Here is a 27,833-nt window from a genome sequence, read left to right on the forward strand (position 1 = left end):
TTGTGGAGTCTCCTCCTCTAGAGATCTTCAAAGCCTTTCTGGATGCATTCCTATGTGGCGTGCCCTAAGTGGTTCTGCTTTGCAAGGGAGCTGGACTCCATCTCTGGAGGTCCCTTCCAACCCCTAACACTGTGTGGCTACACAGCACAAGTCTAACTATTTTCCACAAAAATAGAGGACCATTCCCCTCATCCCCACAGATAAGGAATTTGAACTCCACAATGTTTCATCTGGCAACTTTGCTGTTGAGCCAATTGTCACCAAGTTTGCCTTGACGAGGGAAGATGTACTGTCACTGCATGTGCACCATCACTGGGGTGAGCACAAGCTCTCTGCCCCCTACTTCTGCCCTCCACCCAGAACATGCCAAGGGGTGAAGGGCTGGTACCAGGAGTACTCTCCCAGCATAACACAGAGAACCACTTCTGACCTGACACAAGGCTGTTGAACAGGCAGAGGAACACCACACCCAAGAATAATGAATGCTCTTGGACAACCACTTGCTGTCACAGCAAGACAGTCCTGGCTGGCATGCAAAGGTGGAGAGGGCTTACAATTTTGAAACACTGACATAGTGCAGAGGTCTGATAGAAGTTACAAAAATACTACTCTTCATCTTCTGAAAAAAAATAGTTGAACAATTACTTTGCTGCTCTGAATGAGAGAATTAGGAACCCAAAGTCTCCCAACCACACTGGGGATGCTTTTATTATACTATAACATTCTAAAAACCTTATTTAAAATCAAAGCTACTCAGGTCTGGGAAAAAAACTATTTAAGAGTTTTAGGTATCATTAGAGATCAAAATACACGCAGTTGTTCTTGTCAGGCTTCCATCCTTATAGGGCTGTAAAGTCATCAGGAAACTGATAAATCAGTGGCAGAAAAGACAGCAAGAACACCTTGAAATCAAGCCTTCCCTCCGGTGTTGTTGTTGAGGTAGCTGTTTACAACTCCTTATCTCCATTTCCTATTGACTCCAAATCAAGAGATTATGGTAGTGCTATGAGTGATACCAGTGTTACTACTACTGGATAAAAGTTGTGTTGAGAGCTTAAGAGTCAGAGTGCAGCTGCCACACTGCATCTGGCTCCCTGCTTCCCTTTTCCAGGGAAAAAAGGTAGCACATTTTCATTAACTGGAGATGTCAGTTAAGAGCGATCCCCACTGACACAAAGGGAAAGTGGAACTGAGCATGCAGTACAAGATGTCTATCCCTGCCAGATAAGCTTACCTTTATCTTCTCTGTCTAGGTATCTCAGCCCTACTAACACACTTGGCAAAGGCAGTGGGAATTCCCCTTCTACAGGGTCAGACTAAAAGTTCTCAAGAACAATATCTACCTCTTCAGGACAAAACAACTACGTAACATTTTGTGATGCTTAAGAGTCATTTCTGAGAATTCTTTAGACTCCAGCTGCATCTTCCCAAGGCAGCAAGATGCGATGGCCTAAAGTGCCCAGCAGTAAGAACTACCTGTTTCACCTCCTCAGATAACTGACTTAATAAGCCTACCAGCTGACATACAGGTGACAGGGCTATGAACATGCACCTCCACCACAGAGGAAGAGTATCTTCCAAGCACTTGATTTGTGCTCCAGTGCTTGGCTGCATACCCAGACTTCTGTGGTCAGATATTGGAATAGGTTTCCCAGGGAGGCGGAGGAGTCACCATCCCTGAAGATGTTCAAGAAATGTGTGGACATTGCATTCTGTAACGCATTTTTACAGCCATGGTGGTGTTAGGTCTGTGGTTGTATTTGACCTTAGATGCTTTTTCCAACCAAAACAATTCTATGATTCTATGGCAGTCTAGACTAGAGTGCCAGTCTTCTTCAGAGGCTTTATGGAGATGGGCTGCCCAGGGAGGTGGTGGAGTTCACCGACCCTGGAGGTGTTCAAGAAAAGACTGGATGAGGCACTTAGTGCCATGGTCTAGTTGACTGGATAGGGCTGGGGGATAGGTTGGGCTGGATGATCTTGGAGGTCTCTTCCAACCTGGTTGATTCTATGATTCTATATCACAGTGCTGATACAGGTTCAGGTTAACAGTTAACTAGTAGCAGTACGCCACTCAGATGCTTTTGATCCTCAATCTTTCAAGACTCATGGAAATGAAAGCTACAGAAAATCAACTAGTATGACATCAGTGACCTTAATGTTCCAAGATCAAAAAAGAAAAACACTAAATGCTGTGAATCCATGCAATACAAAGAGTAAAAACACAAACAGAAGAGAGAAGAGAGCACTTAAATACATATTTACAAAGCAAGACAAACTTCACTCAGTTGAGGCCTTTGTGAAGTATCACATTATGACTTCTTCACCCAAATCAAACTTAAATACACAAGCAACGACAAAGAATTTCAAACATCTCAGTGCTTCTCTGAAGCCAAAAAAAACACAAAGACAGTAATCTAATATGCAGAAACTGCCAAGGAAAGCTTGCCTAGTGCTGACTTTCAAATTTTCCCATCACTAATCAAGGAGTAAGTCATATTCTTTATTCACGCGGATGAACAAGAAAATTTCACTTCAGTAAATGAAGTGAAGCTCTTTATAGGCAGAGCTATTATGAGGGAACTAAACAGGCTAATTCAAAATGCTTGATAAAGGCAGAGCTGACAAGCTCCATGTTTCTGAAGGTATCCAAGGACAGCATAGCAGCTGCCAAAAACCTGAAGATTTTATTTTCCTCCAACTTTAAAGCTATTGGGCATTTTAACATCTTTTAATGACATAAGCAAGTTTAAAATTCATATTTTCACTAGAAATGCAATTCAGTTAAGACAGAACCTGAATTTTGTAATTAAATGAGATCATAGTCATAAACTAGCAATTTTCATAAATAACATGCAAAGAGTGAAACAGCCCACAGTAAAAAAAGCTGTCAATTAAAAATTTGAATGATCTACAAACATTACCAGAACACAAAGAACATTTTAAGATATGAACTATACACTGAGTGTCCTTTTAAAAGCTAGCAGCACAAAATATTTTTTAAACAGACCAGTCATCTCTGTTGCATCCTGAAGAGCTGAACATCATTTTGTTGGCCATGACTTTTGGCTCCCATGTTTTGCAAATGCTGATACATCAAGACGCTTGCCGCTGCTGCACTGTTCATATAAAGTCTGAAAGTTAACAAAAACACAGAAGTTCAGGTGAGCAGTTGTATTGCACACTGATTCACATCACATCTATCACATCTTTATGGCAAACATTACCACTTGAAATAAAGCATCACATATTGAAATGTTCCCAACTCCATACTAAAACTTCTCTCTCAAATCAGAAAGACACGTTTAAGGCAGCTCAGCAAAGCTGGAGATGGGTAGGTTCAGGCTGGACACGAGGAGGAAGTTCTTCACCATGAGAGTGGTTGAGACCCTGGAATGGGTTACCCAGGGAGGTGGTTGACGCCCTGTCCCTGGAGGTGTTTAAGGCCAGGCTAGATGGGGCTCTGGCCAGCCTGATCTAGGGTAGGGTGTCCCTGCCCATGGCAGGGGGGTTGGAGCTAGATTATCTTTGTGGTCCCCTCCAACCCTGACTGATTATATGATTCAGTTGTAATGCAATGTAGTGCCTAAAAGAAAACATGTGATGATTTAGCTGTATGAGCAAGTTGGCTGAAAAAGTAATTGCTGAGACTTGAAAAAAGTAAAATTTATTCCATTAGTTGTCTCTGATGTAGTAACACCAGCATAGGAGGAGAGAGGCATTTGCAAGCTCAGGGTGAGCAAGCTTTATACAAGACAGGAAAATAAGTGGCCACAAACATAGCTGCATCATGATGTCATTAAAAGGGTAATTTCTTGTTCACTCCCATATTTCAAAAAAATCAAGTATGACTAGTAGTGCAAGTCAGTGCAATGAACTTCTCCAGATTTACTTGATGCATGCTGAATTTGCTTCCCTTCCCATAAAAAAAGCTTTGTACTCCATCTCACTTATACATTTGACCACCATCACCTCATCAAGAGAGATGGAAAGAATCCAGTCAGTGAAGAGTTATCAACCTTCTCTTTCAGGCAGTAAATCAGGAGGATAGAACCATAACACCTCTACATGCTGTGAGTACTTCACACATAGCAATGCATTAGCAGTTCAGCAGCTTCCAGGAAGACTGTTTCAGTCCAAGAGCTTGCACACGTGACAGAGATTCATACCACTTTTGCATGACAGTGGTTCTTAAAATTAGAACTACTTAGGGTTTTGGGCAGTGTAAGAGGAAAGCATTTCAGTAAGGACTGCTTTAGAGAGGAGATACTGGGGCAGTGGAGGATTTGGTAATAAAGCAATGCAGATCTACTGGGAAGGAGTAGCTGAGAAAAACACAACCAAAAATTAAGACTACCATCATCCTTTCAACCTGTTCCATTCAGAAGGGCGCAGAGATTCTGCATGCCTTCAAACAAACATCAGCAGAATCTGTAATGTTTTTCCAACTGTGGTTACAGCTTTGTTAGAGTATCCCTCCAACTTCTCCTGCCAAATGTTCTAACCCTTATTTGCATGAACAGGCACTACCACACAGAATGGAAAAAATGCACCTACCCTCGCAGCTCTAGAAATAGAGTTGGGAGAATTCAAGCCAACTAGTTGGCCAAGGATACGTTTCACTTCCTCTGTTGTTCCTTTTGCATTTGGAACACCTGCAATTAATATAAAATTAGGCTGAAGCTGTATACAACTACATAGAAGTTACCAGTGCAGTTTGAAAGAGATACTGAAGTCTTTTCTGAAACACACTTAGGGACTGAACAGAACAGACTGTTAAATCAGCAAGCTGGAAGTACATAAAGGAGTAAAGCATCTTATTTTCTTAAATTACAAATACTCTTTAATAAAAATATATTTAAAATAAAAATGTACCTGTTTGGCAATGACTTTGAATTTGAACATAGGGATGTACCAGCAACTCCGAAACAGATATTCTTTGTTTAGGATTCCTTATTAAACAGCGCTGCAAATGAAAACAGGAAGAATGCTTTGCCCATAAATTAAGAATTTTCCTAAGAATAAACTTCATAGAAACCTGTCAGAACTTCTTTACTGCCAAACAACATAAAGACTCCAGTCACAATACAACAAGAGATTAAGCTAATTGCCTTCATTATCTCCAGAGTAGTGTTCGGCATCCCATTTGACTCAAGCAACAGCATCAGAAGAGATGAAGACTAGAACCTACAATGTCCTTTTATTCCCCAAGACAATAAAATCACACCAGGATTTGAAAGTTATCCCCTTAACTGCTACAGTTTGTCACCTGCTGAGCAACACAACTAGAGTTTGAGTAACAGCACAGGCCAAGTTTCAATAGCAGGCAAGGGAGAGGGATGGCAAGTATAAAAGCTACTGCATTTACTTTGGGTTGTTCATCCAAAAGGAGTTAAATCAGAGTGTAACTATTGTCTTGTTAACTGAGCTGAAAAAACATTTTTACTGTGACAACTATATGAAGTAGCCATAGATTCATTAAATCTTCTTTTGGCCTGTTACTACAAGTAGCACAAAGCATTTCTGTCCAAAATTTCTCAAGCACAACTTAGTCAGTCTCAAGAAAACATACTTTGAATAAACAAACTGCTATTATTTGAACTAAAATTAATCTTAATACACAGTTACCTTTAGCACATCTTGAAGATCTTTCTCAGCAATATCTGGAAACTCTATTTCATAGCTAGGATCAACAATAGCATGCAGTTTATTAAGTGGATTTGTTATATGTTGAAATGGAGTCCTCCTGTATGTCATACAGTACAAAATGCATCCCAACGACCACACATCACTTTTGGGACTTATCTAATGAAAAAAAACCGAACAGATTACTCCTCACCTTAGGAACTTCCCCAGTTTAGTTGTACTGAAATGACTGCACATCTTCACACTGGTTAACAGATCTTAGTAACTCTCACAAAAATCCCAAACCATCACCATGACAGTGCTGCTAAGACAGTGCTGTGACTTCAGCCATTAAGATTCCTTGAGAGCTAGTTTTATTGATTATCTTTGAAAAATCAACCTCCTTGAACAACAGAATATTAAAGGTAGTCCTTAACAAGCTGAGCAGCAATATTCTAATTTCATACTGATGAGTATATACACCGATAAAAGCATACTAAATGAATTCAGTCCAGAAACCATTGAGACAGAAGCCTCAGTGAGCCAGGCTCTTCTCAGTGATGTCCAACAACAGGCAACAGTGCAAGCTGCAGCAGAGGAGAGTCCATGTGAACATAAGCAAAAGAAAATCACTGTGAGGGTACCAGAACATTGGAGCATCCACCTGGATGCATTCCTGTGTGACTGGCTCTGGGTGATTCTGCTCTGGCAGGGGGGTTGGACTGGGTGACCTTTGAAGGTCACTTCCACCTCCTAACATTCTGTGATTCTGAGATCACAGCTGTGTCCCCAAAGTGGGAAGTCAGAGTTCAGTTTCTCTGGGTTTAAAGCATTTAGATCCAGATTTCAACCACCACACCTAGGATGGTTTCTTACAGCACTATCTACCTCTGCTGAGGCTGAAGCACTTCAAAGGAAAGCACATCAGGCTGGACGGATTAGGGGAGAGGAGAGAGATGAGGAAAGAGACACCAAGAGCTTGACTTCAAACATCTCTCCCTAAGGAGAAGAAAGAAAACTAATTGCTACCTTAGAGCGAGGTTTCCCATTTTCTCCATAGGAAGACATATCTTTTATTGCTTCTGGTGGCATATAATTCATTGTGCCAACCTAAACATAAAGAAGTACTAAGTGAAACATGTCCTTAGTTAAACTCACCTGATTAAAATGCAACATTTTCTCACAAAGCACTGAAAAGCATCTTGGAAATTCGCTTCCATTAAGGCTGAAGGCCATTACTATTCCATTGAGTAAAAGCTCATGTGAAAACTCGTGAGTATTTACACACATGAAACCATTCAGCATAACATTTCTTTACTCAATGAAGTTACTACATTAATCAACATTCAGCAAGAACTATAGCACTTTTCTGTAAAGTCTACACTGATTTTCCACAAGTATTTCACCTGAGAGTCTTTAATGATGCTTGTAACATCTGGTTGCATTTGGTTTGCAATGCCAAAGTCAATTAGCTTTAACATTCCATCAACTATCAGAAAGTTTGCTGGTTTCAGGTCACTGTGAATGATGCCTGTAAAATAAGAGTTTAAAGTCAATCCAAGTTACTACTATATTTTTTTTTTTTTATTGCTCACATCCCATACCCTTGCTCAGAGAGATAGAGGTGCTGGACTGAGTACAGAGGAGGCAAATAAAGCCAATAAAGAGCCTGGAGAATAAATCTGATGAAGAGTGACTGAAGGAGCTGAGGCTGGTTAGTTCATAAAAGGGGAGGCTGAGGAGTGACCTCATTGGATGTTGTGGAGAGGTTGGTGCTGGCCTCTTCTCACAGGTAATCAGCAATAGAACAAGAGTGACTCAAGGTGCAACAGGGCAGGCTTAGATTGGACATTAGGCAACATTTTTTTCCACAGAAAGAGTGGTCAAGCATTGGAATGGGCTGCCCTGGGAGGTGTTTAAAGGTTGTTTAGGTCTGGCTCTCAGGGATATGGTTTAGGGGTGAACTTTGTAGAGTAGGGTTATTGGTTGGACTTGATCTCGAGGGTTTTTTCCAACCTGAACATCTCTGCAATTCTGTGAAAAAGGGCAGATCAGCTTTACCTGACCAAGCCCATAATTATTCTTTGCAGATTTCTTAAATGTTTTCATGTCTTTTAAACAGTTAAGACTTGTACGACTTTTTTTAGTTAGAAATTATTACTTATTCAAATCTGCAGGCACCCCAAATAACTCCAAGAGGTTTGACTTGCATAGTTTCTCTCAGTTAGGCATGGGCCCTCGAGCTCTGCATGCATATTGCCACTCTGGAGCAATTCAATGGCCTGTCCACTCCTGTGGTTCTCTCTTAAATAATCAGCTAAGCAGCTACTTCAAATAATTGATTCTTAGGCTGATGTTTTCTGCTTCCTGATCTCAAAAGGTACTATTCACTGAGGATTACCCATGACTGGTCTCTCACAAACCCTACCTACAAGGCTTAGAGCAACCTGATCCAGTGGAGGCTGTCCCTGTCACTGCAGGGAGGTTGGACTAGATGACCTTTGGACCTTTCTATGATTCTAATTGATCAATCCATCTTTATTTTGCACAACTGTTTGTTTCAAGGACCTATGTCATATGTAGCCAGTGTCTTAGCAGGTTTTGCTGTCTTTCTAGCTTATTGACTGTTCTAGTCCTCTTGTACTGTAAAGACTGGGTGCTCTATGATATATGCACAGGTCACTTCACTCTTACAACGAGAATATCATGGAATCACTAAAGGTTGGAAAAGACCTTTAAGACTATAGAATCCAATCATAATCCAGCTAACACAACCACTAAACCATGTCCTGAAGTGCCACATCTACATGCTTCTTGAACACCTAAATGATCCAAAGTTGCTCTCTCTTGTTATGTAGCCAGACACATGTGATTCAATCACATAAGATGAACAGAAGGCCTGAAGCACTAAACAGCTTTTACACTGTTGTGTAATTATTAAAAGCTTTTCTGAAGAGGATGATTGGCTAAGATTTGGGAGCATATAATGTGTACCAGAGGAGATCGAGAATAATTCCTAGGAACTAGAAAGCATTGTACAATGCTGATATTTGAAGATCCTTTTGAGTTAGCAAAGGCTGTCTCTGCAGCAAGATATGCTTTGCTAAAAAGAACTTTCACATTACAGTAAGCACCCATCTTTGAAGATCACCAGGCTTATAACATAACTAAGAGAAGTACTGCTCCCATAATGTAAACACATTCATTTTCTCTCTGCCATATAACCTGTACAAATACCTAGAATTATTTACAATACCATATTCGTGGATTGTGTGAACAGCTTCCAGCATGTTTTTCCAATAGCTCTTTCGTTCCAATGCATCAATGCTTTTTTTCTTTTTGAGCCAGCTATTGAGATCAATATTTCCACACTCCATTACCATGTAGATATGCTGATCAGTAATTTCACTAAAAAATAAAAACAGTTGTTAAAATTTAAGGCAAGCTTTTACATAAAGAGGTCTTGGTGTAATAAATTCAGAGTTTACTCACTAGCCATAAAGGCGGATGATCTTATCGCTGTGTTGCTGCAGCTTGCTCAAATGAGCAATTTCATTCTTGTAGCTCTCAACAGTCTGTTTATCGGCTTCCTCCAGGTTCACATATTTGACAGCATACAGCTGCTTCTTTTCATCCAGGACCTGAAACACCTGCAATACTGTGTCAGTTAATAACTCCATTCAGTCCTAGTGCTGATTTACTATGGTACTTGCAACTATTCACAGACGGAACCCAGAAGGAAAAGTGTACTTTGTCAAAAGGAAGAAACAGCATGAAATTTACAAAACTTCATTTAAGTCAGTGTAACAAAAAAAAAATTAAGCCACAAGAGCAGCAAAGTTTATCAGAAGTCACCTTGCTACCACGTATTTCACTAAGTGTATTCGATCACAAGTCTGAAGAGTTCCTGAGAGCATAAAATAACACCTCTCTGACCTGCCTGCACATCCATGCCATCGCACCAAAATGAGTCGAGGTTAGACTTCATGGCACACAAGAGGCTGAGAGCAACGAGACAGTTCAGTCTTAAGATGAGAAGGCCACAAGGAATCTTAGTGCTGCCTTCAGCTTTTGAAAGAGACAACATGAGAAAAATTCTTTACAGTAAGGGTGGTAAGACACTGGAACAAGTTGCCCTGGGAAGTCATGGATGTCTCCTCCCTGAGAGGGCCAGGCTGGATAAGGCTTTGAATAACCTGGTCTAGTGGAGGGTGTCCCTACCGATGGCAAGGGGGTTGGAACTAGATGACCTCTGAAGTCTTTTCCAATACAAACCATTCTATGAAAACACCATCCAAGTATCAGGGGCAACAGACATAGCCAACAAGGAAAATCCCAATTATATATCAGGATCTTTTTTCACCTCATGTAGTCAGAGGAACAGGCTGTCCAGAGACTGTAGAAATCTCCATCCTTTGTGACAGTCAAAACTCTACTGCAAAAGACCATGAATAACCTGCTCTATTTTGGCCTTACTTTAAGGAGGCCATTGGACATGCAGGGAAGCTTCTTCCATCCTACCTCATTCTATGATTGTACACTGTGGACACAGGAAGCTTTTCTTCTTGGAAGTCCCTGCTGATTGGAAGCTAATCAGCACTATTTCGGTTTACAAGAGCATGAGTAAAGACCCAGGAAACCACAGACTCCTTAGCTTTGCATCAGTTCCTGGAAGAGTTACAGCTTATGGGTTTTGCTATAATTACCTTCTGAACAGGAGATTTTGCCAGAACTGTTGCCCAAGATCCTAAGATTCCAAATTTGCTTACAAGAAGCAGTTCACTCACCACTTCAGTCATATGCACACTCCACTTCCCAGGAGTTACAGATATAAGAGATTGTCTGTTCACTTCAGGAACTTTCAATCAACTTTACAAGCCACATTACAAGCCACACATTTCCTAACACCACAATCACGTTGCCCCAAACAATAGCCTCTCAAAATAAGATGTACAGTAACACTGCAGCACATCTCTTAGAGTTTACTCCACCACAGAAATTGTATTTGTACACAATTTACCTTCAAGACATCACACAGAAAGCAAAACCAAAGCGGGCTCCCACCATTGTTATGTGGGTTAGAGTCGATTGATCATTTTTTATTCCTAGATATGTAACTTCTGTTCAGTGTTCTGACCATATCTGTTTCTGTTCACTGGTTTTTTTTTACTGCAACACAGAGCCTTTATCTGCACCACTAGTTTTACTTTATTTGCTCTCTAGAATGACTAATACTGGGCCTAATAACCTGCAATATAGGAAGCATCATTTTCACAATAAATAAATGATGACTCAATCAGTGATTACTGCAGGCTCTCTGAAGACCCAGATGTAAAAGCACCATACCAAATCTAAACTGTGCACTGTTTCTTCTGCATCTAGGACAGAAAAAGGCTAAGCATAAAACAACAAACGTCTAGATTCTCTGGATCAGACACCTTGCACATGTTAGTAGTAGGTACTCATTAGAGAAGTTAAACATGTAAATTTACAATGCAGCTGCCACTGTTCAATGAGTGACTCTAAAAAAGACAAACACCATCTTACCGTACTTGAGCCTCCACTACCTATCTGCTTTAATATTGTATAAATTCTTCCTTTAATAGTAAGACATTCATGTGAAGGGAGAGGAGCTGGAACCTGCAAACAGAAAAGAAAATAACTATTGGCCACATATGCAGCAGAACTCAGTAGTGCTCTGCTCAGATGATATAAAACTCAGCATGAGCCAGCAACATGCACTTGCAGTCCAGGAGGCCAGCCATATCCTGGGCTGCATCAGAAGCATGGCCAGCAGACTTGAGAGGTGATTCTCACCCTCTGCCTAGAGTGCTGCATCCCCTTCTGCTGCCCCCAACACGAGAACCTCAGACTGCTGGAGCAGGTTCAGAGAAGAGCCATGAAGATGATCAGAGGGCTGAAGCACCTTCCCTATGGGGACAGGCTGTGATGGTTTGAGCTGTTTAGCTTGGGGAAGAGAAGGATCCAGGGAGACCTTATAGCAGCTTTCCAGTACCTGAAGGGGTCTACAAGAAAGCTGGGAAGGGACTTTTACAAGGGCTTGTTGTGATGAGAGGCAACGGCTTTAAGATGGCAGATTTAGACTGAATATTAGAAAAAATTCTTTACAGTGAAGCTGGTAAGACACTGGAACAGATTGCCCAGGAAGGTCATGGATGACCTCCTCCCCAGAGGTGTTCAAGGCCAGATCAGATGAGGCCTTGAGCAACCGGGGCTGTTAGAAGGTGTCCCTGCTCATGGAAAGGGGATTGGAAGTAGATGGTCTTTGATGTTCTCTTCCAACTCTACGATCTATGAAGTTAATGTGCTATAAATTGTCATAATTTTTCTGAACAAGATAAAAAGTAGTAAAGCAAGAGGTATCCTCAGCAGAACTATTTGTATAATGACTATCACTTTGCAGATAACATCACTCATCACTTATAGAAGATATCAATGCTCTTCACACTGGAAATCAAGAAAGGTGCTCTTTAATAAGGCTTCTTAGATCATTAGACATCCTCCTCTTCACAGATAATGTTGGAAACTGGATCACCTAAGAGACTCTCAGTCATCAGCATTCGACTAACTTAGAGCTGTGCTCTACTCACCTACTGTTTCATATAGTTACCACCTAGCAGACTTCTGTTCTGTGAAGCTGAAACAGCCTGCACTGCCCATACCCGCTACAAACTGTGGAGCAGCCACAAATCGTAAATACAAATCCCTTGTTATGAAGCTTAAACATGTGGCCCCCACCTCCCCACCCCATCTACAGCCTCAGCCTCCCGAATTCTTGAAATCTAACAGAAAGGAAAACTTCATTCTTTTACCTCCCTCAGCCTCTCCCAGTTTTTAAACACCCTCTCAACATGTACTCTACTGTACTAAGTAGTACCAGTATAAAAGCATAGATGAAAAAACACAAAAAACACAGTGCCTCCAGTGCTTGCCTCTGTCTTGCAATAGCTTCTCAAAGGGCTCAGGTTTCAGACAAAGGCTTCCTGATTTGACAACCTGATTTTTCCAAGAGCTGACTTATTTAACTGAAATTCAGGCATTTACACAAAGAAGCAATTATTTTGGAAAGTAGTCTGTATAGCTTATTCTCATTACTCACACAGAAAGATAAAGAGCAACTTTAGATTAAAAAAAAAAACAAACAAGTGCATATATTTAAACTGAAGTGAAAATACATGCACTGAAAAATGGCAGAAGACAGTTTCAAGTCATTACCTGCAAACCAGTTTGATTTTGAAATCCACTTGGAGTATGTGGTAGAAAATATGGGAGCTGGCTGTAGGAAGCAGAAATTTGACCTGGTAGAAATTTGTTCTGTACAATCGGTGTTCTGAAACTAAAAGAGAAAGGTGTTAACTGTATCAGCAGTTGTATTCTTTTAAAGATTATTCTATCAGTGCTTCTTGAAAGTTAACTTTTATTAGCAAAAGCTCTGCTAACTTCAGTAATTAATATTAAGACCACCTCAACTTCTTGGTTTAGCAGTCCTTTAGATGTGCATTTAAACTGTAATATACTTAGAAAATGTTTCTTAAAACACAAAGTAATGAAATCTGTGTTTTCAGATAATAGCTGGCACTCATTACAAGCTGGACAATCAAGATACCATATAACTAAACCAGCTGGCTTTAAGACTGACTCACAGTTAGCTTTCTTTAGCTTGTATTGTTCTTTACTCAAAGTCTTTTTAGATAGAGAGGCTTTTTAAAGTAAGCATACTGAAAACTCCATGGCCATCATGAGAGGTTTCTGGAGAACTTTAACTACATTGTGTATGAACAAGGATTGTATATTTAAGAAAACTAAGAGTGAAATCATTTTTGTTGTTGTTTTGGGTTTGATTGGTTCTGTTTGGAGTTCTTTTTGTTGCTTGGCTTTGTGCGTGTTTATTTCTTCCCTTGATTTGTCTTCCTGTATTTAGTTAGATTTCCTAATATTTTTTCTACAGTATTTATAGAAAACTGTGCTAAAAATCAAAACTGGAAATTTATTCCTAACACTTTTTTTGTAAAGAATGATAAAGTCTGCGGGGGAAAAAAAGGCAAAGCCAGACAAAAGCACAGTTCTCACTGAACACAAAAACACTCCATTCTGTGTATTTACCATGTGCCATACATACTATGAGTAATGAGAATTTGTAAAAACATGCATAAAAAGTTTTAAAAAGCAAAACCAGAATCTATTCAAGGACTACTTTTATCAAGCTCCATATGAAAGTACATGCTTTATTCACTCTATATATTCTAAATACTGCAGCAACCGAGGCCCTACCAACAAGAAGAGTGCTTACTCATCATAAATCCTTGCCCTATATGATTTATCCTACACACATATGAAAAAAAAAGTAATCATATATTAGAAAGACTTATCAGCATATGTGCTGAGGTTTCTGCTTAAATTGAAACAGTATTTGGTTATCCATGCAGTCGTTTTGCAAGTCGAGTGCTCAGTTCTGCAAACTATATGTAAGATTCCTTGTATGTTCATTTATTGAAGCCCACAGATGCATCACAGGAACCAGACTAATAGAGAGTTGAAGTAAAAAAAGCCTATCAGCCACAAAAACAAGGCATCCAAAAGAGAGGAGTGTATAGCAGCAGAGAAAGGCAAATGCTACCATTTAGACCTTGATTTGATAGTGTACTTACAAGTGCTGAAAAGCTGACGAGTTCCCTAAACACAACCTGAATCTGCAAGTCAGTCAATTGACAGATAAGTCTTGGAATCACTATGATATCCTTTTTGTTATCTGATCAGAAACACTTAACACTGTTGAAGACTGCTAAAGTCTTTCTAGAGACTGACGACCATCAGTGTGCAGATGAAAAAAGTGGCTCACCAGTCCATGTAGTCATTATACATAGTGCTTGGTGTTCCAGACACACGTGGTGGACCGCTTGTCCTAGAAGCAGCATCTGATGGTGATAATTCCTTTGAAACAGTATGACCAGATTGCTCAAGGCTTGACTGTTTCATCTACAGACGACAAAGCACAATTATTCATTTTTCCAACATGTAAGGTTGCTGCAGCTAGAAAAGCACTGCATATTTCTGTTATTTACCTCTTGATAGCAGCCTTTCTGTGTCACTTCTTGAACTGGCCATTTTTTGCTGGCACTAACACAGTTGAGTTTCATCTGTTCCAATTGTTTTCTACAGCTTTCCCCAGAATGAAATTGTTGCTGTTGATTTTCCAGACTCCTTGGCTCTGGTACCTTCAGCTCCTGATGCAGGACTTTATTTTCTGAACCAAAAAAAACCAAAACCACAGATTATAAAGACTTGGTATTTAGTACTTCAGTTTCTGGCAGATTTATCCCACAGTTTCTAGGCAGTCACCTCATGTTCTGTATCAGAATATGTGAACATAGTTGATTTACTGGAATCAGGAATTAAAAGGAATTAGTGCAGTCTTCAGGATTCATTCAGTATTAGTAACACCTCAACTTTATTCGGAACTTTAGGATACCACTATATAGCTGTGTGCTTCAATACACAGAACAAGTTGGTATTTGTAATTTTTGCTACAACATCCTGGGATGCTGAGCAGGTTTATAAAGCATTGAAGACAACCTTAGTGCAATTAGAAGCTTGTTGTCTGAGGCAACATGTAATTCAGCTTAAAGCTGAAGCAAAAAGCGTAAAGAAACAAAGCACATTCGACCTTGTGGCTCCTTTTGTGGAGATAAAATACTGAACTGGTGGAATAGGGCAGGCCTTGAACACAGCCTAATTCAGACTGGATCTTAGGAATGTTCTTCAGTGTAAGGGTGTGGGGGGAACTCTGGAATAGGCTGCCCAGAGAGGTTGTGAATGCCTCCTCCCTGGGTGTGCTCAAGGCCAGATTAGATGACTTGAGCAGCAGTCTAGTTGAGAGGTGGCTGCCCATGGCAGGGAGGTTGGAACAGATGATCTCCGAGGTCTCTTCCAACCCAAGCTACTCTATGCTTCTAAAAGCATCCCTTCATGCGCCCCTTCAGTTTTCAAACACAAAGCAGTGTCCCATGCAAAGAAGATGGATAGAATTCAGCTAGTGAAAGACTAAACTGCTACATCCAGCATCTCATCTGGAAGCTTGAAAGAAGCACAAAAAGGTCAAGTACATCCTAAAGAAGCAAGAAGCTGTGAAAGATTAGCACACATATTCGATATTCTCTGTGTGGGTGCTAAGTCAGTAGTTGGAACTTTAAAATTTTGACCAGCCCTGAGATATTGGCTGTAAATCTGAGTTGTTCAAAATCTCTCCCAGACAGGCTGTGACACAAGGTGGTCTCATTTCTATTCTATGGGGTGACTTCACACAATAGTCAAATCATGCATTAGATAAATATTTAGGCTCTGCTTAAGTGATTTCTGGAACATAACACATCCGTTTCCAAAACAAGATAATTCCCAAGCTTCTTAACAATCTAGTAAAAACCTCAACCATGCAAAAGGTACCACAACTTCTATTTCTATAAAGAAATCTATTCTCTAAAAATTACAATACATGAAACCATACCATTTAAGGAAAGAGCATTTACAGTCATCAAAAGTGTGACAGTGGATTTGATTGTCACTGAAATTTAACAGGCCTCTAAACACTTATTTAATACAAGTGTCACTCACACAAAGGATTCCTGCAGTTAATAAACTGGATTGCACCAAGTATATAGAAAATATGGTGACAATAATTAAAGATTTTTTTGCATGACATTGGAAAAAAAGGGCAAATAATTTGTTTTTTGACAGCATTTTCATGCTTGAGCAAACCTCACAAAGTAATTAATTACAATATTAAAAATGTATTTGTCCATACTGTATCCAAAGATGCATGCACATGCTGCTGTGGTAAAACTCAGGTGAGGAATGCACTATATTGCAAGTTATGAAATGCTCCAAGTGATTTAATTTTAACATTCAGAAGCAAATATATGTGGGGCAGTGAAGCTAGCCAAAGACAACAACTACTTAACAGAAGAAATCAAGAGACAGGCAAAAGAAGCCTTACTGAAGCAAGCTATTCAGATGTATGAACAATCCTAATATATGAACAATAGGAGAAAAAGCAACTTAGGCTCTCATGTGGTAAAGGGTATACAGCATGGACAATGCTGAACAGACGATACTGGATGTTCTGCATTCAGAGAAAATTGGGAGAACTCTGCACTTTTTTCCAGTTGAAGACAGTGTCATGGTCTCCCCTGCAAGTCTACTTCAGCCAAACCATCTTGGATTAAACCTCTACAAAAGACAGCAGAATTATGGCATCCATAGGGCAAGCTGAGAGCATACACAAGGAAAGCCATATGAAAAGCAAACTACCTAAAAAAAAAAAAAATCTAAAGATTACTTTTGTTTGAATTTCTCTCAGCCAACAGCCACCTTTCTTTGGTATAACATAGCACTGTTCCCACACACTCCAGTAGCATCTTTATACACTCAGGCTGGGAAGGCTTCACCTGAAACCTTGCACGACTGCCATTTCAATGCCTATTTGTCAAACATACTCTTTAGAGTGAAGGAAAATGAATTAGCACTATGCATTGGCATTTTACTTCAAGCCCAGCACTCCATGCTTTTGGACAGTGTCACAGTGGCGATTTTTGTGGGTTGTGATTGGATTGTTTTGAAATAAAAAGGCACTGCTCCGTTCCAAACAGACCATTTTTTTCCACTTTTTGAAGAACATTCTATTTAGCAATTAATTATTTTTAAAATGGAGATCAGCAAATTTTCTATGCTTCTTCTATTTCATATTATTGAAATGTTAACAGTTACCTTCTCTTTTCATCACAAGACTTGTATCCATTTTGCTTTTGAGAGTTAAAGTCGAATTGGTAGCAGTTTCTGAGCTGTTCTCATCTGATACCTGCAACCACAAGTTTTTTTCTTGTAAGTACTAAAGAAAATAAAAAGCATCTTTAAAAAAAAAAAATCAAAGAACTCAATCATGGTGCCTAAATGACATTTCCTTATGATAATTAATAAATGATGCCCCACAAAGTCATTATGCTTCAGAAGGCAGTACAGGGTACATGGACAAGCACTACCAAGTTTCCATCATGGAGTTACTGTAACAAACTTGAACACTTTCTAGTCTTGAATTTTCGTTTGGGGGGGATGAAGACACATGACATGAACGTGCAAAGTATAACTTGTACCGATTTGAGGCTGATTTTTCCTAAGAGAAATTAAATCTTTAGCTGTGAGAAGAAAGGAAAAAAAAAAACCAGTAACCTATATCACCATTCTTCTTCTGAGAAACACAACTCCTCAAAATATAGCTAGGACAGGCACTTCACACACACTCTGCTCAGCTCCCACTTCAGGCTGCATCTTCTTTCTGACAGTCTGCTCTCTGTGGCTGACTCTGCCTTTAACTCCCTAATCCACCTAACCTCTTTTTCCTCTAACCTCCTTGCCACCATTTTTTTTTTGACATCTGACCAGATCTCCATATTTATCACATGAGATATGCATGGGTTGATCTGGTTATTTCTTAAAGGAGGGAGAAGGGGGTTTGGGTCGGGAGCCCTCCTGGAGACTCTGTTTCTGGGAGGAGCAGTGTGTTTCTGTGTTACTTTTAATTTGTATACAACTGTATATATTTGTGTATATCTGCTTGTATATCGTGCTAAGCTATAAATATAGCTTCATTCTTTAATTTCCAGCCATCTGAGTCCAGTCTGGGTGATTTTCTTAAGTCGGAGGGGTGGGTAACTCCCAAACTACCACATAACTGGACATTAATCTCTATCAAACCTTGTAATTTGTACCTCCATAAAGCATTTAATGAGCTTGGTGAAATGAACCGAGTACTTCCCATGAAAAAAAACTAAGTACACCAAAAGGGCTTCTGCAGTCAAGATGAAATCTGTTTATTCCTGCTTCATAAATCACACAAAAGATCAACACCCACTCCATTTTCTCATCAGATGCATGGGTCAGAAAAAGCTCTTCCGTAATGCCCACTTAGCATAACAACTTTCAAATCTGAAAATCCACAATTAACATCTCCAGTCACAATTGCTTGAAGTGAAATTCTACCCTCTTTCTTTCATTAAAGAAAAGTGTTACTGTTCTCCTTTCTGCTAAACAGTCAGGTAAAGTTCCTTACATCTATTTCAAAAAGATTTAAGTTACCTGATCAGACAATTCACCCCCACAAGATTTTGGTTCTGGTGGTGGAAAATGTGCAATCAAGGCTGTACGTTTGGATCTGGATATTTGCCTGTTAAAATAACATTATTAGTTACATCACATGCCAACGGCATGCAGCAATTGCCTTTTGTGAACCAAACAAAAAAATGTAGCTTGAAGACTTTTGGCTACAAGTTTCAAACATGCATAAAAGCAGGTCCAAGAAGCTAAGTATGCAGTTTTTACTCTCTGATTACGTTTTTCATTTTTTTAGTTCCCATTTCTGCATTAATTTAATCAGAACAGTAAGAAAAAAGTAAGCAGAACAGAGTTGGAGGGAAGCTTTCTCCTCTGTTTAATTCCTAGCTCTGCTACAGTCAGGTAGCATGTAGCAAAGTTTAGTTCATAACAAAGTGAGCATAATCACTTGCTGAATATAATTGCTATCATAGGTCAAGAGTGAGGATATAAAATTCTTTTAGAAGTCACAAGACAATCTCACGTCTGAGAACATGCAACACAAAAATGTAAAGTTCTTTTGAATACATTTTTTTGGGTGTTAGTCTCCATTTCGATTCAGCTGATTAGCCAGAGCAGGAGACTGACCTCTGCATGCTCCCTTACAAAGACTTGAGCAGTACATTAGGAAACTGGGTATTGCAATACCTTTTGCAACTGTAGTGGCTATTTGCCAGTTAGCTACAACATTAGCACCTGACATTTTCACTATCCAAATAAATAACCATACCTCTTCATAACACTAGCTGTAAATGGGACATCCATCGCTTTCACATCCTCCTCATCATCATCACTTACTAGTTGAACAGGAACCCTCCCAAAGGGACAGACCTAAGAGCAAAGTGGAAGTTATCAGATGTGCAAAGCAGAGGAGTTTGCAATTCTGAAGCAAAGTGGTGCATAGTCTACCTGGTTACTTTTGTCTAGTGGTCTCAGTGGATTGTGGTTATTCACTAGAGCATCAAGCTCCCGTGACTTCTCCCCGCTAAAGGCAAGAAAAACAACACACTGTAAATGTGTTTTGGTTTACTTTAAGAGATGGTTTTAGAAAATTAAATAAGAAATAAAGCTATTACCCAAACAAATGTCTGGTAACAATAGAAAAATTTTCACTGGAATCGTTCTTTTTAACGCTTGTGTAATTTCCAGCTGTGCTCTGAGGTCCAGTCTCGTGTGTACTTGGCACTGTAGGTAAATTAGAATTATTCAGAAATTACTGCAACTTGTATTTGTTTCTAAAGAAAAAGAGTTTGTTCATAATAAGTCACACTTGAAAAAGATACACTTTTGTAGTAATACAGCATTAACGATATATTGCTATTTTCTACTGATCTAGACAAACATTACTATATTAAAAAAATTCAGATTAAAAAACACAGACTTGCAACCAAAAGGAGCTTTCCAGGATAAGCACATAACAATTATTAAATATATTTACTACTTGTTTTCTGCATAGTTGTTAGCTGTAAGCCACAACTAAATACACAAAAGGAAGATTCAAGATGTCTAAAAATTGTCAAAGCAAACTACAAATCCTCACTGTTCATCTTAACCTATGTTATGCAAGAGGAGAAATACAAGCACCAAAACTATTAAATAGCATCTGGGGGGAGTGAGAAAGAAACCTATGCTCTCAGAGCAAGATGATTTTCCAAGTGGACACTTGGCTGGGTTAGGCACTAGGTGGATGGCTGGGCTCAAAGAGTGGTGGTGAACAAAGTTAATCCAGTTGGCAGCCAGTCACAGGCGATGTTCCCCAGGGTTCAGTTTTTGGCCCAGTCTCATGTAAACTAGTGGCCATGAGAAGTCAGAACACACTAATACAAATCCATCAACACTGGAGTAGCTGCCTGTGAACACATTGCGTTCTTGTTACAACACAGAACAAGTAGCTTAATCTCGTTTTTAGTGAACATTGTGCAGTGCAAGCTGTTAAGAGCCTTCAGATATACACTAACCTCTTACATTATTATTTTTCCTGACAAGCTCTTTTTAAAATTCAAATGAACATCTGATTATTCAAAGATCTCCTCGACAACACAGCAGGTCTTATTTCAAATTTTCAGCTGTAAGCTCCAATAGAAAGTACAAATATCTAATGACCAGAGGAACACCCTCTGCAAAATTAGGGAAGGCACCACTCTATGGCTCGTGCAAAACCACAGGCCCTGCATTGAGGATAGAACAAAGTACTGAAGGAATACGGATAAAGGTGCCTCTTTGGAATAAGGATATTGCAGATAAAAGATGCCTGCTTTAGACAACAGCAAATTGAGTTTGCATCTGGAAGAGACAAACATAGAAAGATCTTTTTTCAATCTAGGATTACAACATGAGTAAACTCAACCCACATTTTAAGGAATTGCAATTACCTGTTAAGTTCTCTTTCTCTTCATCTGAAAGCAACTGTTTTTTATTCAAATGGAAGTTTTGTAGGGCAGTTTCCAGCATTTCTGGTGGAACAGCAGAGCACTCCACAGCTTTCAGAAGGAGGTGCTTACACTTCTTCACATTTCCTAAATAGCAAGGAAAACAGGCTTCAGAAATCAAGGAAATGAAAAACAAATATACTGGAACAACATGGTCTTCTGTTATCCTTTTTGAACATGCAATAACATCTCTGCTGTCATTTGTCCACTTTGCATCATTCTCTCCAGATGAAGCTACCATTCATGAGGCACTTTTCCCCACAGATAATCACTTCACAGGTGCCTGGAACTAGTTACAAACTAATCAAGCAAGTCAATTTTTCATGCGACTGCCAAATCACAAAATATGCTTTCTGAACTCAGAAATTAATTCTCAGTATTTCTTTAGTATTGCAGGAACGGCAGGGAAATAACAGAAATTCTAAAATCCAGGGGGGTTGTGGTTTTGGTTTTTTGTGAGCTTTTTCTGGTAGTATCAGCAAGGAAAGATGACCTTCCTGGACTTCCATTTACATCTGACTAGATACAAACTTTATTATATATGCATTATAAAACATCTTTAAATGCACTTAATAGAAATTAAAAGTAAAACCATGTGTTAAATCAAACATCATTACTTCAGTTAAACAGTACTACAGTTAAAAGAAAGAAAAGGGTTTTTTTGTTACAGTTTCACTATTAAGTGCCACAAATGGAGATTGAGAACTGCAGGGGAAAGAGGCAGTCTAACAAAACATTAAAGGCAATCAATTTACATATAAGCATGTACACATACAGCTATTACAAAAATAATCTTAAGAGTCAAATTAGGAAAGGAAGTGTACCGCAAACAGATTATATTCTTTGGTTTAGAGAGCATCAGAGCAATCTTTAAGCCATTAATCTTGAAATCTCAAATGCTCATTGTCCTCAGTTCAAAGCAGCAAAACGTGAGCTTCATTCTTATAGGTACCACATACATATGATTTTTTCTTATACAATATGCTACTTCAGGGCACTAGCACTCAAATCTCCAGTGATAAGCTAGATGTCACTGTCACTTGAAGCTCACACTAGGCATGGAGGAAAATAGTGGGTTGTATATTAGGAACTTAAGTGGCCTCTTCAAGGGCACTGAATGGATGATATTGGACACTGAAGCAAGACAAACGTGAAAGTAAAAACCAGTCTATTTAAATCAACTTGGTGCCTTTTGTTACAACTTGGGTTTTAACCACAAAATCAAACACGGTTTCTCCAAAACTCTTAACAAGTGGATACTTGATATTTCTTTTTGTGAATCCTACCTTTAGTCACACTTATTAACAACCCATTACTTCAACAAGACCTCCTACTCAATGAAAGTAATGCTTCCTAGTACCATATACCCCATTAAATAATGTGACACCAAGACATCCACGTGAAAAATAAGCAGCTTCAGTCCCCTTAAAAAGTGAGGGACTTCACTTTACTCCCCCTAACAGGTGAGAAACCAAGGCACAAAAGTAAAGCCAGAAGTATGTGATTTTCACAACAGCTCACATACAAAAATCTTGAATGTTACATCCAGGCATATAAACACAGTTGAAAGCAGAGATTTATTGTCATGAATTTCGAGCAATAGACAGCAAATCTTGTTTCAAGCATGCTGCCCAAGCCACACCAAATCAGACAGCTCCTCATCTGACCGATTTAAAGGAAGCTGCATTCAGCATTTAAATAAAACCAAAACAGAATGGCACACCTTTGTGTTATTCCCTTTCCAGGTCAAAGATATTTATAAAGAAAATCAATTTCCCAGCCATAATTTTAGGCTTTTGACTTGAGCTTTAGTTCATATTTTTTCCTCAACACAGAGAAGTGAAGGTGAATTAATTTCCACCTTAGCACAAAGGGAAATTCGGATTAATTCAGCAGAAACTGACAGGTATGCTAAAGGACTGCTGAAATCACTGGGATGAGGAGCTAACAAAGCACTGCCCTCCTCCTTTCCCTCTGGCCTGAAGTGGGCACTCAAGCGAAAAAGCAGCACTCCAAGTGACAATATACAACTCACAAGTTATATTAATGCTTTCTCAAAGCACCCAAGCAGGAACACTACCGCTCCATTGCCAAATGTCAAACAGATCATAGAATCAACCAGGTTGGAAGAGACCTCTAGGATCATCCAGTCCAACCTATCTCTCAGCCCTATCCAGTCAACTAGATCATGGCACTAAGTGCCTCATGCAGTCTTCTCTTGAACACCTCCAGGGATGGCAATCATCTAAAGGGTAACAGATACAAATCAGACAGCACATTGGCGATAAAATCTGAGCCAATCATAAATGTCTTACTCCTTTGGAATTAGGATTTCATTTTACATTGACTATTTGCTGTCAAAGAGATTATTGCATGAACACATCCCATAGCTACGGGGTAATTAAATTCACAAAATGATTGTGATAGAAGGATGCATTTAGTCACTGGTAACATTTCTATACTAAGTTGCACAACAGGTTTTGCTTATTACACTTATTTGACAATATCTTGATTATTGCAGTATTACTGTTTTATAATCTTTAACCAGCATGCAGTGCTCATGAAAATTATAAACAGTAGTAAAAAGTAACAAATGAGTTCAACACCACAAGTACATATTAAAGCAAGACCAGTCAGATAACTCATCCGAAACAGAAAAATTGGAATTAAGTCACAAACATGCAAATTGCCTTATTCTTATCCTGTGAAGGAATCACACCCAGCATCCACCAATTATTTCACATGGTATGTATTTCTGAGGCAGGATTTTCAGTCTTTTGTCCTCCCTTACAAGTAAATTTAGAAATAAAAAAGGAAAACCTAAGTAGGAGACAAATAAGTATTTGCTGTCCAATTTTAATACAGTGGCTCTGCTTCATGGGACACACTTCACACATCTAAACTCTGTACCCTACAGTACAGTCAAAAAAAGTACTTGGCTGAAAGTATTTTCCACTGTTAGTGGTTTTATCTATAAGCAAACAAAGTAAATGTAAAGAATAACATCTAGCAAGATGTATTCAGAACCCAGACTGTAGAATAATTCCATCTCCTTTAATTACTTGTCGTAGCTAAATTTTGGGAGAATGTCTCATATTAAGTAATACACAACAGTTTGCATGTATCAGTATCACAGTATCAGTATCATCAGGGTTGGAAGAGACCTCACAGATCATCAAGTCCAACCCTTTACCACAGAGCTCAAGGCTAGACCATGGCACCAAGTGCTTGGTACTGATTAAAACCATGCAGGAAAAAAAAAAGGCAGAAAAATATGAAAATGTATCTGCCATGGCTGCTTCTATTCAAAGATAAGAGTTTTAATGGAATATGCTTTTCTTTCTGGAAAGAGCAAGCTGTTAAAGGGAGAAGATAAGCAGGCTGCATAAAGTGACATGGATCACTGCCCAAATCACCCACAAAAAGACACCCAAACACCCAATCCTGTGGGTAGTCAGCACAACATTTCTGACAAGTACCACAGCCACCTTCCCTACATGACAGGAAACAAATGACATAAGGCCAGGTGAACTTTGTGGATTATTGGTAGAGTATTGATGACACTGTTCTAGACAGGTTAGACTATAACTTGAAAAGACTAGGACAGTCTAGAGAGAGAGCTCTAGAACCCCTCACTACAAGAGACATGGAGACCTGAAGCAAGTCCAAAAGAGGGCAAAGATGGTGGTGGCCTTGAGTAACCTGATCCGGTGGGAGTTATGCCTACCCAATGCAGCAGGGTTGAAATTAGATGATCTTTAAGGTCCCTTCCAACCTAAACCATTGTATCATTCTGTAAGGATGTCTTATGAAAAGAAGCAGAGGGAACTGTGGTTGTTTAGCCTGGAAGAAAGGACGCTGAGCGGAGACCTCATTGCTCTCTACAACTACCTAAAAAGAGGTTGTAGCAAGGTGGGGATTGGTCTCTTCTCCCTAGTAATAAGTGATGAGAGAAAATGGCCTCAAGCTCATTAAGGGAGGTTTACATAGGACATTAGAAGAAACTTCTTCCCTGTCAGGATTCTCAGCACTGGAATAAGCTCCACAGGGAGGGATCCCCATCCTTGGAGGTGTTTAAAAGATGCACAGAGATGTGGAGCAAAGGGGCAGGATTTAGCATCAAACTTGGTAGAGTTAAGAGAATGGTTGGACTCAATCTTTAATGTCTTTGACTGAAATTGTTTTATGATTCACTGAGCAAAACCAAAGAAGCAACTTGATAGTTAAATAAGCAAAAGGGGAAAAAAAAAAAAAAAAAAAAAAAAAAAAAAAAAAAAAAAACAAACACCAAGCAATGCAAAGACAATCAGACATCATCTCCTTCCAGCAGGCCAACACCCAGACAGTTTCCAAGCATCTGCTAGCATGGAAAGACTATCCTCCAGTTTTTTAATGCTGAGCATGATGTTATATGGCACAGAGTATCCCTCTGGTCAGTTCTAGTCAGCTGCCTCAGCTGCTTGCCAGCCTCTTATCCAGCCCCAGATGCTGAGCAGAAGAGAGATCAAGCAAGAGACAGAAATTCTTGACACTGTGCAAGCATTGCTCAGCAGCAGTTAAAGCATTGGTATGTTACCAACACACTGTTACGGTCAGAAATCCAAACCACAGGATGATATGAGCTGTTAAGAAAACCAATTCTACCTGGGCCAAATCCAGTACATCAATAAACAGGATAAAAAAAGGCACCTTAATAAAGATCACTAGAATTTTTGACAGACATCACTATCATATCAGAATCTTGCCTAAAACATTGCTGTATGGTACCATATAACACAAAACTACCATTCTGTTTCAAACACTGACAAATGGCACCCCCACTTCAGCTGACTGGAACACAGCATCTACAAAACCAGCAAAGAAGTCAATCCACAGCATTTATGAAGCAACAGAAGCTATAAACTGTCTCTGTTGTCCCAACATAAATGTTCATCAGGAAAAGAATCAATTAAAATCTAATTGCTACCTACTTAACCTGAGTGACATGAAAAAAGATCTAATGGAACCAGATTGCACATTTATGGTATATTTTGATTTAACAGAAGTAATGCATCTACAGTTGCTGTTTAGAAGACAGAATTTCTTCTGCAAGCTTAAAGTATCTGTAGTGAAATTACCATCCAAATTTGAGCATTAATTTTTCAACACAGTAAGAGCCTTACTCATCTGCAATATCTAAGCTTAAAAAAAGAAACAACAGGAGAAACGACTGCTGGTTTTCATCTTGGTTGAAAGTTATTTCTGAAGAGGAAAAGCCTCTTAGAACTGCAAACACATTTCCATTAAAAAACACATGTTCTGATTAAATTCCAATTAAAAGAAGAACATCACCAGATTTTTCTTCTGATACTTATCAAGTTTCCTTGCAGATTATGTAACAGAAGTTCAAAACAACAAAATGTATAACACCAGAGAACAGCAAAACCAACTAGGTGTTTATTTGACTGTCTGGTTGGGATTTTTGTTTTTACACACCTTGTGATAGCTCAAATTGTGCAAAAGCCACATGCACAAAAGCGAATTTCTTGCAGTTCAGTCTGGCCAGATGAAACTGGTCCCGTGCCTCCTCTGGATCTTGAAGACTGTAAAGACAGCATATCAACAGTTACACGAAATGAAGAGCCTGCTTTAGGTAGTTCTCAAAAAGCAATCCATCTTCAGCTGTAAAGTCTTAAAATGCCAATAGAAAGATACAGAACTGACCCCTTCCAAAAGCCAGAATGTGCTTAAATCTGAAGCAGAAAGATTAAGGACTCGTTCTTGCTCACTGCTTATATTATTCCTCAACACATGTAGATAATTCTTAACACCCACTAACTTGCACAGAGCACACACTTGTAGCCCTTCCAAGCTACATGCTGGTACTATCCAGAGAAAAATCATTCTTCTAGATGCATCCACTCCTACACTAAGGAGGCTGCAGTTCAGGAGAGACAAGAAGGACATCACTTTGTAAACACCAAGTCTGAAAAAACGGATCATAGTAATCAAGTCAGAAGAAATACTGTATATATTATTAGTTACATCCTCCAGCAATATAGTCACCAAATTTCCCATCCATTAGAGCAGAACTGAACTCCAAAATTCCACTTAAGGTCAAGTTTTTTTTACATCAAAGAGCTTCTGCAACTTCATCAAAGTCAGACTCCCTTAGCAGGGATATAAGTTACTGAAGAGTTGTTTCTATTGGCACATCTGTAATACCATACCCATAGAAAACTGGACCACAAGAGCATGTATCCAACAGCTACCTCTGTTCCTGTTTTGTAGGAACATAGTCTTTGGAAGATACAGGGAATTCATTCTCTCATACTCATATCTTGAGGCAACAGTCTTGTCAGTTACATTTGGTAGCACCAGGTAGATTTAAGCCCATTTTCTACACACACATCAGAAGAAGCAATAGCTAATATGCTATACTTCCAAAATGTGTAGATGTGCCACAAAGTGCAGACAAGATATTTCATATTTTAGTTTCTTCACTTCTGCTAAACTTTAATCCTTGTTTTACTTTCAACAAAAGATTGCTAAGTAGGACAGCTCAGACACATACAGTACAACAACATTCAAACATTCTACAGCTTCAGAAAAATAATCAAGATAGAGAAGGCCCAAATG

General features: G+C 39.2%; 1 protein-coding gene across 1 annotated transcript in view; it reads right to left on the bottom strand.

Annotated features, from left to right (window-relative positions):
• The window catches only part of TTK (TTK protein kinase), a 36,055-nt gene that overhangs the window by 2,405 nt on the left and 5,817 nt on the right, over positions 1-27,833 (bottom strand). The window contains exons 4-22 of the mRNA XM_064169150.1: positions 26,691-26,797; positions 21,159-21,302; positions 19,863-19,971; positions 19,696-19,771; positions 19,517-19,617; positions 18,772-18,859; positions 17,407-17,497; positions 14,709-14,890; positions 14,486-14,622; positions 12,862-12,982; positions 11,173-11,265; positions 9,118-9,275; positions 8,882-9,033; positions 7,032-7,156; positions 6,655-6,735; positions 5,629-5,805; positions 4,876-4,966; positions 4,558-4,655; positions 3,011-3,134 (exon numbers count right to left, since the gene is read on the bottom strand). Of these exons, the coding sequence (XP_064025220.1) occupies positions 3,045-3,134; positions 4,558-4,655; positions 4,876-4,966; positions 5,629-5,805; positions 6,655-6,735; positions 7,032-7,156; positions 8,882-9,033; positions 9,118-9,275; positions 11,173-11,265; positions 12,862-12,982; positions 14,486-14,622; positions 14,709-14,890; positions 17,407-17,497; positions 18,772-18,859; positions 19,517-19,617; positions 19,696-19,771; positions 19,863-19,971; positions 21,159-21,302; positions 26,691-26,797 (2,221 nt within the window). The 3' untranslated portion in view covers positions 3,011-3,044. The remainder of the gene's footprint in view (positions 1-3,010; positions 3,135-4,557; positions 4,656-4,875; positions 4,967-5,628; positions 5,806-6,654; positions 6,736-7,031; positions 7,157-8,881; positions 9,034-9,117; positions 9,276-11,172; positions 11,266-12,861; positions 12,983-14,485; positions 14,623-14,708; positions 14,891-17,406; positions 17,498-18,771; positions 18,860-19,516; positions 19,618-19,695; positions 19,772-19,862; positions 19,972-21,158; positions 21,303-26,690; positions 26,798-27,833) is intronic.

Source organism: Pogoniulus pusillus, chromosome 31 (assembly GCF_015220805.1).
Source record: "Pogoniulus pusillus isolate bPogPus1 chromosome 31, bPogPus1.pri, whole genome shotgun sequence".
Classification (NCBI taxonomy): Eukaryota; Metazoa; Chordata; class Aves; order Piciformes; family Lybiidae; genus Pogoniulus; species Pogoniulus pusillus.